The sequence below is a fragment of the Brassica oleracea genome, chromosome C7 (genome assembly GCF_000695525.1).
Source record: "Brassica oleracea var. oleracea cultivar TO1000 chromosome C7, BOL, whole genome shotgun sequence".
Classification (NCBI taxonomy): domain Eukaryota; kingdom Viridiplantae; phylum Streptophyta; class Magnoliopsida; order Brassicales; family Brassicaceae; genus Brassica; species Brassica oleracea.
This window is the reverse complement of record NC_027754.1, coordinates 37,359,332-37,375,136: the sequence shown is the minus strand read 5'-3', so window position 1 is coordinate 37,375,136 and position 15,805 is coordinate 37,359,332. Positions and strand designations below refer to the sequence as shown.

Below are 15,805 nucleotides of genomic sequence, written 5' to 3'. Positions count from 1 at the left end.
AAAAACATGGTGTCTTTTCCTGTTTCGATTTTTTTCCTGCATTTACAATTCACAATAAATTTTGATTGAAAAGGATATATATGTTCTGAATTTTCGTCTAAAAGAAAGAAATAAACTGGTACAACCATAAATGCAATAGCAAGCAAATAATCGCTGTACGTAGCAGTGGCGTTGTATCCCTAAGATTTTATACTCATTTACTTCCTATAACACTAATTAGAAATAGATGAATATTGTGGTTGCGGATACGAGATCCATGTATGTGATTCATGGTTGAAGAGAGTTATGCTAAGTTTTCGTTATATCACAAAAGTACAACACGTTATGCGATTCAACTATCTGTTTTCGTGCAATAAACTTGATATGTAATATTCTAGAAAGACCAAAACCATTGTTGGAACGCCACTAGAGGTCAGCGACTCTAGAGAAAACCAACAACAGCAAAGCACACACATACTGATTTATTAGTTAATTATTTGATCAAAGATGACATTTCAAATACCCGGGGGATTTCTTACAGTTTTAATTGGACATGTCCTCACATATGAATAGAAACAATAAAAAAAATAAATGTTTTTCCTTTGTTAATTTTTTTTTTTAAATCCAAATTGTACTGTCCTGTTACATACTCCATTTCAAACTAAAAATGCTTTTTTTTTCCAAAGATCTTCATTACCTATTTTTATAACAACATGGATTTTTTTGTTTACACTAAAATTTCCAAGCAGAAATTAGAGATCTATAAACAATAAGAAAAAGAAAAACTCTACAGAATTGGCATTGATATGATGAGCCGATTTTGTAAATTAAAATACATGCAATAATCTAAGATATCTATCATTACACAAATACGCATGTATCGATCTATCAATCTAGGGCGAGGCCAAATCGGATGAGGAGAGACGAGAGAGTTCGTTCACGAGGAAGAGGATGCGAGATTGGTAATCACGCGCCTGGTCGAGCGATTCGGCTTCGAGCTCGGCCAGCTGAGAGCAGAGACGCTCCTCAGCCTCTTCCGCCACCTGCGTCCGTCGCCACAGCTGCAACATCTCTCTCCTCATTTCCTCCACCGCTTTTTCCATCTCTCCGTTCTTCCGTCGTAGCTCCTCCACCTCAGAAGCCGCCACCGTCACGAAATTTCCTCCTTTCCCCATTTGTTTTTAAAAGTTTCTTTGTTTTTGTTTTTTGTTTTGTTTTGAGTTTTTTTTTCTTTCTTTTTGTTGGCTTTGTGTTTGTGTTCTTGTTCTTGAATGCTCCTATTTTATAGGCATCATGGTGACTGGGCTTTTGGGTGGGTATATGTCTAGGTTCAATGTATCTCTTGTTCTCGTTTTTTATTTTCTCGTTTTTTATTTTCCTCCTCTAGAACAATTTGTTATTTTATTGTTTTCTTACACACGTTGGATCCCACCATATATTTTTCCAAAATTTTAGTGGTACGACAAAATTATTTCAGCGGCTAGAAATGTTGTTGGAGAATTAAAAAAGTTTCACGGGAAATTTTCTAGATATACAATTATTATTTTTGCTAAACGAAATTCAAAATTTTATGATACTGTTTTGAAAATTCTACTAAAAGAATTCTGCATATACACAAACGATATTAGTCTACGGCGTAAACTCGCTATAGGCCCATGATATGTGGAGATACTCTCTGTCAGAAGCCGTGTTCCTAGAATACACATTGGTAAATCTAAAAAGTTTGGACCATATACTTTTCTTTGCAAGGGAGATGTTATACGAATTTCGTTCTATATTTTTGGAATGTATCTTAGATGACATGTTTGTTTGTAACATGTAATAAGGAATGCCCTTCCTCAAAAAAAAAAAACATGTAATAAGGAGAAAACAAAACAAAAATTTCGCTACTTTTCTTGTATCTAGGAAAAACATTGAATGTAGTGGAAATCATTTTCTAACCTTTATCCTTTCCACTAATATATTCCGCCAATTAAAGCCACCGTAAAGGAATGGTTATGAGAGCAAAGCCTTGTCGACGTAATCATATTCCCACCTCCTTCTCTTAATTGGACAGACTCTATCAAAGTCAATGGCCGTCACGATTATTCAACTATTTACTCCATCTGCTTCTATAGTTAAAGAGTAATTTTTTTTTGATAACCAAGGGTCATGGTCCACCGTGTGGTCCAGACTAGAGACCGAACCCTTTAGCGGTGCGGACGCACATCCGAGGGTAGGTCATGGCCAGAAAACGATCTTTGGTCTTGGGCACCAGAGCAAGTCCGCATGTAAATTCTCTGTAAATTCTCTGGTGGCCAGTGCGAATCGAACCCGGAGGCCGTACTTGCAGCCGCAAGCCATACATCACTAGACTAACTCGTCCTGGTTAGTTAAGAGTAATTTGCTTATTTTTAATTTGTTTTTTAAATATTAACTATCTCGTGATTGTTATGTATATGGGAAATGTTACTAAGAAGACTTTTTGTCTACATATGAATGAAATCGTAACTGATTCGCTTCTATTTTTGCTGTAATCGGGTGAAAAAATATATGTCTTATTTAAACCAGTTTTACAAAATTATGAAGACAAATAAACAGGTAGCGTGATCATGAAACATGGCAGACCAAGAAAATGTCACGTCCGACTTGCAATGGTTCAAAAACACGTCCAGGTTCAATGAATGTCGTCGCCTTTTAGTCACTCTTTCAAATTCACACATTTCTTATCGGTTCTTTACATTTTTACATGGTATGTGTGTTCAAATTTGAATTCTAATTCGATTTTGGTTTTATAATTGAGGTTTGCTTGAGCCAAATGAAAAGTTCGTTATATATTCCAACGACTGTTTACCGGTTTAGTCAAAGTTACTAAACAAAAGAAGAGATTATGGTGGGATTTTGTCATTTTGAAACGATAAATTAAATTAACAATGCATAACACAGAGTAGGCATGCCAACTGTTGAAATGTTTAGTTGGAATATGCTGTATGGATACTGATCAGTGATCACTATCTCCTTTTAGTTAATTAATGTATCATCAAAATATCTCAAATAAATTTTAAAACGTCCCAACTCACGTCAGAAACTGTGTTACGTGTGCACCAGTTCACCATCACTGTTATTAAAAGCATCAAATTGATTGCAAGTTTAACATAAAGAAGGTATAGCTAATAAAGGGATGGGCCTTGTCTTAGGGCTCTGCTAAAAGTAAATAAATTTATGATATACTCTATATGACTCCTACTCCACTGCTTCATTTTATCCCAGAGTAAATATAGTGACCTAGTATCAAATTGAACTTTCCATTCTTTCCAGGGTTTTTTGACACGGCTGTTATCTGTCAATAGGAGCGCGCATCTTATAGTGTATTTGAATCAATCAAACAATGGAAGAAAAAACTTGTTAAAACAACCAGGAACCAGGACAAACCGAGTTAGAGTCTAAGGAGTAAGGACACCTTCATTAGTAGTAAATAGAAGAGTTTATTGGAAATTAAATACTGTAATAACTTAATAAAATATGAGTCATTAAAAAATGATTAAAATCATCTTATAAAATTTTAATTGTTTATATCAATTTTATATAGACGAGAAACTATGGTATCGACTTTAGTGATGTTGATGCTGTTAGAGATCTATTTATAGACTATATATATATATAAGTCTTAGTCTACCAGAGCATTTTAAAATATAGTTGTTTTTCAGAGTATAAATATCCTTCCAGTTTTCAGTGCTTTTTTTCTAAAACAAAAAGTTATGATTTTCCTGAATTCACTGAAATCCCCGGATGATTCCTCCGTTTCTATTATGTGATGCAAGATGCTACAACATCTGAGAATATATTCGTTTAACACAAGCGTCTTAATTTTACATAGTTTTCTTCTCTTTTACATAATAGTACTTCTCACATATTTAACACATTTTAAAACGACTCTTACGTGAAGTATTAAGCAGAAGATGGACAAATTAACAATAAGAGGGTCCATGCGGCAAACATCAATACCAATTGCTTCAGCTACATCGGGCTTATCATCTCCCATTGCTCCTACGTCAACTTTCCAGTCGAACTTTTTCACTAGGTTGGCCAATGTGACTTCCACCAAAAAGCTACTACATATCCACTTCCACGACATATTCTTCTCCCTGAACCAAATGGAATAAACTTGAGATTCTGTCCTTGAAAATCTGCAACCATATCTAAATGCTTATCTGGCCTAAACTCATCTGCATCTTGTCCCCAAGCTGACACGTCTCTTTGGATTGCCCATATATTGATTAACACCTGTGTTCCAAATACACATTTTATCTTAAAAAATATGTACTGTCATTAGGGTTTGATCTTAATCATAAGATGTAAAGATTTACTTGTGTTCCTGCAGCTACGTCATATCCATGTACTTTAACATCTTCACTCAATTGCCGGGGAGCTAATGGTACCCCGGGATGTAGTCGAAGCGCCTCCTTAATCACAAGATTTAAATAATTCATCTTCTCAGTTTCTTGCTCCCTTACATATAACTTATGTGTTGAAACAGAACAAATCTCTTTTTTTTTTTTAGCTTCTCAGCTTCCAAGCTTCTCAGCTTCTCAGCTTCTCAGCTTCTCAGCTTGAGTTTCTTTGAACACTCCGGATGTCTTATAAGCTCTGTCATTGTCCACTCTAATAGTGCGAAAGTTGTTGGCGCTGCCGCGAACAACATATCCTCCAAAAAAAATAAAGATAAGAAAAACTAAAATCATAGAACTTCCTAATCATTAAAAATGACTAGTAGAGTTTTTTTCTTCTTGAAAAAATAGGTTAAAAATGCTTTACCAAGAGGACGAATTTTAAGTCCCTTCTCTCAAACTCAAATGATGTCGTCTCATCTCTTTGAACAGATAGCAACATATGTACAAAATCTGATCTCTCTTCATCTGCATTTTCATGATCTTGTACTGCTTTTTCAAGAAAACCATCAAGCTGAATGAATTGTATAAGTATCATGTGTTACAATAATCTGTGGAGATGAAAGTAGTTGGATTTGTTGTATCTCAAGAAAAAAAACAGGCCTTCTGTTTACATCCTATGATTGTGACATTCACAGTGGCTAATTTGTGAGTTTTTGTATCTTTGTTTTGGCAGAGTATCTGTGACATTTCCATCAATCACCACAAACGCTCTTGGTTATGGCGCATTTCTTGGGTTATACGCGAACTTGAGATATCTGTTGTTATGTGGATTTGAAAGAGCAATAAGCAACCACTTTGATGTCATAGGAATATCACTCTTCTTGGGCATTGCCGTGAGGTATTCTTCTCTTTCACCCAAGCCTTAGGGAACCCTTTGGTATGGGGATTTGTGTAATGAAAGATTGGATTGGATGTGGAACAGGATTATGAACGTTCAGTTAGGGGAAAGATCAAGACAAGTGTGGCTAGGTGTGGAGGCAGACCCGCTGGCTCAGTCTGATGATCTGCTCTCAAAAGCATACAACCGACCTTCAGAGGCAGCAGCAGCAAAGCCAGCTTCAAGACGGTTCATCTCAAAGAATGCGATAGTCTCAGGGATACTTGGTTTGAAGCAACAGGACTCAGCTTCAGATTCTCCACCTCCAAAGGCTAGGCGGAAGAGGATTGTGCGGAAGAAGGTGGCTGCATCTTCTACCTCTTAACTAACCTCTTAAAAACTGTCACAATTTTCGGAGCCCCGTGGAAGAGAAACCGCGAAGTTGTGTTGTTTTTCATTTTGAGGCACACTACGTTTTGTTGCCAGAGAAAAGAGTGGAAAGGATCACCAAACTGATAAGAAAAAATTGATAGTTTTTTTTTTCTTTCTTTATGACCATCTCTCAAAAGTCAATTCAATTTCTTTTGAGATAAGATGTGAGTTTAGTTCAGCCAAACTCCAAAGTGGGTCTCGTGTTCCACGGCCCGTTTTTCTTCCGAAACCTGCACCAAGAAAGAAGCCCAAGTCTCAGCCCATCTTTCTCTAAATAAAACGATGCGTTTTGCAAAGGCATTTAGGATGAGTTTGTTATAACAAACTCGTGAGCTGGCATCGTCACTATCACGTAGACGAGAGAGAAACAATCAAGTTGCAGAGACACAGAGAGAGAGCAAAGACTTAGCTCAAGGTCGTGAGGGTGAAGATCGACGGAGTTGCGAAAGCGGTACACGGTTAGAGATCATTCCGGCGGCGACTTTCCGATCTCCACAGAGGATACGACGAGTGAGCTATACATTTCTCAATCTTGTAATCTGTTGAATAGGTCCGCCATTGTTGTGATCTTGTAAAGCGTGATTGAGATTGATAGTGAATCTGTTGAGAGGGATGTCGTTTCCTCTCGGGTGAGTAGATCAGCGAACACCGGGTGAACAAAAGCTTTGGGTTGTTCTTTGATTCACGATCTCGAACCTGAAACGAAACCTAAAACTAATCAACCACAAATAAATCAAGATATTAACCTGAAGATTCATATCTAAAACTCTACATAAGACATTTATATTTACAGGTGTTGTGATTTTAAATCTGCTCAGATCTCAAAATTTGTCATTCTGTAACTTTTTCAGACTTTTTTTTTCTAATGAATAGCCACATCTTTAGATCCTTTTTTTTCAAAATAATCCAAGTTGGTTTATGATATGATCCAATAATCCACCCTATTGAAAAATGTTTAAAATGGTTGACACATTATATAAGTTTGACTAAAGCTTATCCAAATCAATACTATTAAAATAAAAACACAACTTTTAGATCCACCTTGGGGAAAATGGGTAAAGAAACCCTGAGCTTTTCACAAAACATTAAAAAACCCTCACCTTTATTAGTGGGATTTAAAAACCTGGCCTTCTAAAATAATTGCAAATGCGCCCTACGTTAACAAACCGTGAACTGATTAACGGTGACAAAACGCTGTGTTTTGTTAAAAGTGAATAACACATTATTTTTCTTGATAGCCGTTTTCTTCTCTTCTATTAGGTCAAACACTGAAATACTAAAAACTGTACTCGAAGAAGAGCAACTACACACAACGGAAGATCTTTTATAATTGGGAATGAGGTATTTTATTTGTTTTATCTAGAATTCATTACAACTTTTATGATTTAGAACTCAAATTCAATATTTTTGTTTGAAAACTATTTATTTCATTGATCTTGAGTAAGTTTTGGAGACAATTTTCACACATTCTGATTGTTTAATTGTTTTCATTGTGAAGTGATAATATGTATTGCTGTGGTGTGGCGGAAGATGGTGAACACAACTTTGAAGATTTCACAGACAATGCTGCTGAAGATGACGAAAGAAATCATGATAATGGCTGTGAAAGTGATACGGAACCAAGTGAAGAATTGTTTGGTGTGCATATGCAAGAGGACAGTGACAGTGACAGTGACAATGGAGATCAGTCTAATGAGATGATTGTCTTTCGAGTTGGCCAAGCTTTTAGCAGTAAGGATAGTTTCAAAAAGGCTATAGATATGTATGCTGTGGATATGAAGAAAAATATAAGGTATAAAAGATCTGAAGCTATTAAAGTAGCTGCTGTGTGTGCAGAAGAAGGATGTCCTTGGAATATCTATGCCTCAATTAACAGCTCAAGTAAAAATATGGTTGTCAGAACGTTTGTTGAAAAGCACACATGCTCATGGAATGGTAAAGTTCGGTTATTAACTTCAAGAAAAATAGCTGATAAGTTCTTAGATGAATTTAGAAGAAATCCTGATCTGAAAGCCGGTGAAATTGGGAACCGGTTGCGGGCTAATGATCGACTTTTAGTGTCGAGAGATAAATGTAGAGAGACACGACCAATTTGTCTTAAAACGATTGCTGATGAGTATCAAGAACAATTTACAAGGATGTATGATTATGTGGGTGCACTCAAGGAGTCCAATCCAGATTCTACAATAATTTTGGGAACAAAAGCTAATGTGTTTGAGAAGTTCTATTCTTGTTTTATGCCATGAAAGAAGGGTGGAAAAATGGGTGTAGGTGTATTCTTCATCTTGATGGAACATTCATGAAAGGAAAAATAAAAGGAGAAGTATTAATAGCTGTCGGCCGAGATGTTAATAATACAATATTTCCAGTGGCGTGGGCTGTTGTTTCTGTTGAGAACAAACCAAACTGGGAGTGGTTTATGACATTACTACAAGAGGACTTAGACCTTGGTCTAGGAAATGGTCTAACTCTTGTTTCAGATCAACAGAAGGGTTTAATAGCAGCAAAAGAATCTGTTCTTCCTTATTGTGAGCATAGAATGTGTGCTAGACATATATGGACTAACTTGTACAAGAAGCATGGTGATAAAACAGGTCTTTTACATATTGCATTCTTGAAAATGGCAAAAGTATATAATGAGAGAGTTTTTGAGCAAAGAGTAGATGATTTTAAGATTCTAAACCATGAAGCTTATGAAGATCTTATGCGATGGTCTGCATGTCACTGGTCCAGGTATATACTAAGAATGCATTACTTTAGTAGTTATGTAAAATAGTTTAATATTTTATCTTAACATTTAATTATTTTCTTGCAGAGCATTCTTCACAGGGTTTCCTAAGTGTGATGCTGTTGAGAACAATATGAGTGAATCATTTAATAGTGTTATCAAGGATGGACGGTCTAAACCATTGGTTGGGTTGCTTGAAGATATTCGGATACATGTCATGAAAAGCAATGAAGGAAAGATGCGCATGATAGACCAATACGAAGAAGAGGTAACCCCAAATGTTAAAAAGACACTCGATAAAGAAAGAAAAAAGGTAAAAGATTGCACTCCTATTTGTGGTGGAAGAGGTTGGTATGAAGTTGAACATGGTTCAACCAAGTATAGGGTCAATGTAAGAAACGAAGTGTCTTGCACATGTCGCCGATACGAGGTCAGTGGTATCCCGTGCTCTCATATGATTTCTGCTTTATTGGCTGAGAATAGAAATGCTCGCACACCCGAATCATTGGTTTTTGAATGGCTTTCAATTCCTAAATGGAAAGTGTGTTATGAACACATACTTAAACCTAACAATGGTATGGAGCTTTGGCCTATGAATAGAGATGTAAGAGTGTTACCACCTCTTTTTAAAGAATCTCGTGGATGGAAGAAAATTCTGAAAAGACGTCTTGAAGCATCTGAAACTTCTGCGGGTAAACAAACACAACATGGAATTCAAATGGTATTATCATTGTTCCTTGCTGATGTATATGTATTCTTTTATTGAGTTGTTGTTTCGAGCATGAATTCATGCTATTCTAATGTGTTGATGTGGTTTGTATGTTTTCAGACATGTAGCAAGTGTCTTCAAAAAGGACATACCAAGAGAACATGTTCAAATGAAACAGCGATTATTCCTCCAAAAAAGCCTCGAGGTCGTCCATCAAAACGTCAGATGAGTGAAGAACAGTCTGTGGAGACAACACCTACACTACAAAGCCAGCCAACAGCCACGTTACATAGCCAAACAGTACCTCTATTTCATAGCCAACCAAATGTTCCTATAGAAAGTCATGGTGTTTTCCATAGTTCATTGACAGGAGACGACTATGTATGTGTTGGTCGGAGCGTTCGAGACATGAGTAATAACATCGTGTTACCTACATCACTTTTCAGAGAACACGAGCGAAACAAGATGAGTATTCGACGACGTAAGTGATGAAAGATTCTGCATTTTATTTTGTGATAAGTTTATAGCAACTGACATTTTGTAAGTTTATTATTTCTTGACTCTAGTTGTTCTTTTTTTTTTGAGGATAATTTATTTATGTTATACATTACTAATTTTAGTATAGTATAAAGCATAAACCTACATGTTTTATCAGCTATATAACTATTTAAGATTTTGCATGACTTTGTCACAAAACCTTACGTTTATTGGTTTTCTTGATCTACTCAAACACAGCGTTTTGTCACCGTTAATCTGTTCACGGTTTGTTAACACAGGTTGCATCTTCTTATAAATTAAAACAGAAATCATGATTTTGTTCATATGTGATTTTTTTATTTGGACCTTCCTGTAGGATGTTTATAAAATTTTACATAACTTAATCATCATATCTTTTTTTTTTTGAGCAAATCATTCATATCTTTTAATATCTTTATTTTTATTTAAAATAGAAATAAATATTGTTTAAGAAAATTTTAAGAAAATCATTTCAGAATCACGATAATTTTTTTTTCAAAATTAATTAACTTAAATTTTAATCATCATAAAATATAATTAGAATTTCAAATTAGATTTTTTTTATTGATGAACAAAATTTAAAATCATATAAATATTTTAATTATATTTTAATGATAATAATAATTTAAATTGATTATTTTTCAAAGATCTTTAAAAGATTTTGTTAGAAATAAATATCTTTTCTGTTTCAAATAAAATATTTTACTACAAAATTAGTTTGTAAGTACAATATATTATAGTTTCTCTTTTAAAAATATCCTTTGTTATTGTTAACAATATTTCAAAATATTTCTTCCCTATTATGTAGGTCTAATTTAATTTAAATTCCATATATAAATATCAAACTTAAAAATAAAACCAAAAATTATGTTGGTAAGTTCCATATATTAACTAAAGCTAATAATATAAAATCTTTGTAACTACTTTAATAACAATATAGTTTAATTTTAAATAGAATTATTATTATGCATTTATATATATTCAGTTATCATTTATAAAATGAAAAATAAAAATTCTATTTTATTTTTATATATTTTATAATAATAATAAATCGTGTTAAAATAAACTATTATATTGCATTAAATATGATCAGTTATATTAAATTGATAAATTTATTTTCATAAATATAAATATTTATGTTAAAATATAATATGATGACAGAACAACTTAATATTCGCAAACTATATAACACATGTATAAAATTTACATATCTTAAAATTTTGTATATACAATAATATATTATCCAAAATGAATAAACATAAAAATATTGCTAACAAAAATCCAACTTTGAAGGACGGTGGGTTAGAATTTAGTATAAACTAAACACAAAATAATTTTCAGATATGTTGTTTCATGCATATATTAATTTTTTTTAGTAACTAAGTGCAAATACAATAAGATAAATATATAATAAGAAGCGACAAATGCATGTGACGATTTTAAACAATTGATTAATTATAACATATAAACTATGAAATTATTGTATTTGAAAAAGTTATATAAATATTTTAATATATGATTAACGTTAAAAATGTGTACCACCAATGATTTAAAATAAAAAATATATATATATATAAATTGAAAAAAATAATCTAGTTTGCAATTAAAAATAATCTAGGTTGCGCGGATCAAGATCTAGTTTGCAATTATTTTATAAGGCCATGGTTTTAAATCCCACAAATAAAGGTGAGGTTTTTTTTAATGTTTTGTGAAAAGTTCAGGGTTTCTTTACCCATTTTCCCTCCAACTTGTGTTTAGATGAATTTTTTTTAAAATTATATAATATAATTAATATCCTTACAAATATTTGTAAGCCTAATGTATTTATATTTATAACAAAATTACAATAAACTATTGCTTTATCTATGGTAAGAATTGATGTCAAAAAATTATGTTAAGAATTTAAACGGAACGGTTATTAATAATTTTTTTTTTATAAAAGAATATTTTTATGTCTGTAGATCTTAACTTATTTAGCCAAAAAATATATAAATAAATATTTATAAATATTTTTATACGATCTGACATCTTTAAACTTATTCCTCAAACAATATACATAACAAAAACAAACGAATATTGTCATATAAATAAATTTTAGCTTTCTCTGATATTGTTTTTTTCAAAAAGTAAAAAATTCATCAAAGTACAAAAAAAATTGAAATTTAAAAGTTTTTCAATTTCATGTACAATTTAAAATTATCTAAAAATTTAATTTTAGAAATATTATTAGTTTTTTCTGGAATTTTAAATGGATTAACCAAAGTTAGGTCAAAGTTTAATGATAAATTTTTTTTTTTAGCAGATTTATCATATTATTAATCAACAAATTTTTTTATTAAATTTTAAATGGAATACATACAGATTAGTGGATTTACATGTTCAAGTGTTGGTTCGGATAGATACGAAAACACTAAATATCTATTTGTTAATATAAATCTGTAGATCAAAATTTAAAAATAATACATAATACCAACTGATATTTTGCACCAAAAATCAAATTCTAGTTTCCCAAATTAAAACCTTCATATGTTTACCATTTGTGGAAAAATTATAACATGTAAATATAGGTTTAATGGGCTTTTAATAATCGAGTTACATTTATCGCCATCTCCAAACAGAAACAATGAGTTAACATCTCATTATAATAATAATTATTAATTATTAATTATTATTCCTAATTCGAAAAACCTTTTACGGACGTCGGATGTTTAGTATGAAGGATTTTATCAAATCATACAATTTAGGCAATTAAACCCTGATCCTCAGAACGTCACGTTCATCTCTGGCGATGGTGGCTTCAGCAAGACCTTAGATCTTTTGACTGAAGCGGGTGTCATTTGGTGGTTGTGGTTACAAACGAGAGGGAAAAAGATCCGCGTACTTACCTTCAGTGGACGATGAGAGAGTGTCTCAGTCTCCCACCTGAACGAGTCTACAAGAATTCTAGTGAAGCAAAACAAGCCACCGATAAGAAAGCTAGAAGTAGAGCTCATTTGAAAACTCTTCGTAAGAGTAGAGTTCAGGCTAGGAAGGATGAACTAGAGAAAGCAAAGGTACTATGTTTAGGCTCATAATTATTTTTGAATTGATGGTAATAATTTGCTGTGACTTTTCCTGTACCTAAGAGCATTGTACAGCTGCCTGATGGATCTGTCCAGATTTCATTGCATTGGAAAACCATACGCAGAAGACAGTAATCAGAAGTATTGATGATGATTGTGTATCAGTTGTTGGAGTTGACGATATGGGAACTAACAAGGAGATCATGGAAGAAATAGGAAGGGTAATAAAATTGATTCATAATCGGTTTTGTCTTTACTTTAGTTACATGATCTGCTTTTTTTTTCAGAGGATTGGTAAAAAGTCTAAGCTTATGCAGTTCAAGAAAGTCGGTGATACTCTGGTGGTGGAAGATATGAAGCGTTTTTGAAGCTTGTTCAAGCCCGAACGTAGAGGCTACGGCGATAGCAACAAGTGGACACTTTGATTTTAGGCCCAAAAATGTATAAACTTGTGTACATGGCCGAATTTAGATATGTTTTTGGTGAAACTTGAATCTTTTTTTTTTTTTTTTTATGTAACGTTGTGGATGATTTACCTTGACCAAGATGCATGACTCTAACTCTCGAGACTAACCACAGGTTCCTTCAGCGGTTGCACTTTCTATCTAGTTCAGCCTAGCTTGCGATGTTCAGAAACACACTTCGCAAGCTGGATGTCTGAGATTCCAAACTCAGATTCTCTGTTTTGTAGCTCTTCGAAAAAATCCTATACGTGAAGACATCACACCATGGTGAACAACATTGATATATGTATAAAGGTCTAAGAGAGCTTTTCTAAGAGATGGTTACCAGTGCCAAAGCGTGATTTTAACCTGATTGAGGTTCCAATGCAGCGGAGCCTGCCTTTAGCCATGATCTTATATGGTCACCTAAAATATCAGCTTCTTCCATAGAATGCGTTGTTAGTATGATGGCACGACCGTTTTTTGATTCCTGTATAATGTCCCACACATGTCTCTTTGTGATAGGGTCCATACCAGTAGTCTACCAGAACTATGTGTTAGTGATTAAGTGTGTGTTTTATGTAAAAACACAGAGAGGAAAGTATCAAGTTGCATGTCATACATACAGGTACCAGCTTGGGATCACCAATGAGTGCAATTGCAAAACTGAGTCGGCGTTTCATTCCAGCCCTGTGGGTGACATGTTGGGTTGCAGATAGAGCTAGAGAGATTATCAATCACAGATCACTTAGGAATTCTAATAATATCCGTTTCAAGGAGGTAGTCTTTGGTTGATTTTGTGAACAGCTACTTTTAACAGAGGATTTAATATAGTGTTGATGTTTTGAGGGTGGTTCTGACTCCCAACTCACCTTGCTATTACTGTAATGGACGCATCTGCAATGCTGGTCGATATAGTGAAGCAGAGGTCTGATCTTTATGTTAAAGAAATCTTTATGTTTGATACTTGTTTCAACAGCTGATTTTGTGGAGTGGATAACTGTCATTCCCTGGTAGAGATCTGAAGCTTGAGAACACGCTGCTCGATGGGAGTCCTGCGCCAAATCTGTGACTTTGGTTACTCCATGGTGACGTGACATTCATGATTCTCTTTGTTTTCTTTCTTTTAGTCTTCACGAGATTAGTCTTTCCATCTAATAAGTCATATGTTTTGTGTAGTCATACATACTCTAGACCTCCTATGTATGATGATGAGAAACAAGTTTTGGGTGCTTCAGTCACTCAAGTCTTACACTTCCACTGCGTGAGCTGCTGCCATCGCGACCTGGTAAACTTTTTTTAACTCAGATTACAAGGACGGAGGAACCCAGTTTGACCAAACCAACAAGTGTGTTTCTTTACAGCAAATATTGATAAAGTCAGTACAGTGTCATTAAACTCCTCAAGCACCGATCAGCATCAGCTTGAGCAAGCGCCAAGCCTCCGCCTCCGTCGTGCTTAGAGCCGATAATAATTTGGTATAATAATCCAACCGGGTAAAACAAATTCATCCGGTTAAGTTTAAGGCTAATAACAACGGAACGATAGCCGATAATAACTTGGTATAATCCAACCGGGTACAATTAAGTTAAGTCAGACCTAACCGGTTAAGATTTATCGCCGACGTGGTTGTGTTCATCAACCATTTAGAAGCCATCCTATCCTAGGCGTAAGATTCCTTGAGCTACAAATCTGTTAGGGTTTAATTGCTCAAATGCATGTACGAGTGTGTTCTTTGTGATTGTGATTTAAGAATCTAGAATGAAAAGAAGTTTGGGTGTTTGTTGGTTGAATTGAAGTCTGATTGATGTTGTTATCACTACATGAGAAACAGAACTCTTAGCTGGAAATCCAAACTGACCGTCCACATTCAATTTAAAATGCATTTGTGTTTTGGTTCCCCTGTCTTTTGTGTAATTTATTAGTGAGTTCGGGTATGTTTACTGAATTTGTCTCGAATTAGTGGAAGGATGTGTTGAAACAGGGATGCACAAGTGATGTTGAAGAAGTACAACATTGATTGATGCGAGATGCACTGGTGAAAAAGATTCAACCCGAGTAACTCGTGGCTCCACCCCTCATTGGAGTTATGTTCACCGCGAGGAGTGTATCATGTTTTCAATTTCGTGGGAGCTGGTTCAGCAACTGCTGCCGGCCGTATTTTGGCTTACTCAGTACTTGGTACATTACCACCCTCTCTTGCTCATGGAGAAAGCAAACAAACAAGACTCGATCGAGGCCACCGTGGCGAGCGGTGTTGTTGCAGCTATTGAGAAACTCCAACTAGAGTTGAGAAAAATAGGAAATGGAACGTTCACAGTTTTGTAATGCTCAATTTTCAAGCCGACGGGAATAAGATTGTGAACATGAACACTCTTCTTTTGTAATTCCGTGAGTATACATATATCAAAAATATTGATTGTTATTCTACTCTTTTAGCACTTTACATCGCCAGGATTCAATAACACTCTTTAACTTCATCATTGCTCATACCAGAAGAAGAGAGCTTCGTACTCCAATACTCTGCACTCTCACCATCATCTTCTTCGTTGAAATGATTTTCCACACCTGTTTCCTCAGGATCAAACGAATTCTCAAACTCATCTTCATGTTCCATATCATCACTATGATATGTTGGGAAAATTATCCAATATCGATGAGATGAAGATGGTATTAGACAACTAGAAAA

The 15,805-nt window shown here is 34.3% G+C and overlaps 2 protein-coding genes and 1 long non-coding RNA gene across 3 annotated transcripts in view; 1 reads left to right on the top strand and 2 right to left on the bottom strand.

Annotated features, from left to right (window-relative positions):
* Window positions 1-633: 633 nt before the first annotated feature.
* LOC106304168 lies at window positions 634-1,244 on the bottom strand. Its single transcript, XM_013740563.1, has one exon. It carries the CDS (start codon window positions 1,152-1,154, stop codon window positions 873-875), a length of 282 nt encoding a protein of 93 aa, XP_013596017.1. The 5' UTR covers window positions 1,155-1,244; the 3' UTR covers window positions 634-872.
* Window positions 1,245-4,010: 2,766 nt separating this feature from the next.
* LOC106306895 (cytochrome P450 71A14-like) overlaps window positions 4,011-15,805 on the bottom strand; it is a 35,820-nt gene continuing 24,025 nt past the window's right edge. Inside the window, 4 exon segments of the mRNA XM_013743678.1 lie at window positions 4,011-4,242; window positions 4,326-4,507; window positions 4,567-4,663; window positions 4,774-4,920. Of these exon segments, the coding sequence (XP_013599132.1) occupies window positions 4,036-4,242; window positions 4,326-4,507; window positions 4,567-4,663; window positions 4,774-4,920 (633 nt within the window). The 3' untranslated portion in view covers window positions 4,011-4,035.
* LOC106306896 lies at window positions 12,374-12,973 on the top strand. Its single transcript, XR_001263200.1, has 3 exons — window positions 12,374-12,664; window positions 12,737-12,894; window positions 12,961-12,973. It is a non-coding gene; the product is annotated as an uncharacterized LOC106306896 (long non-coding RNA).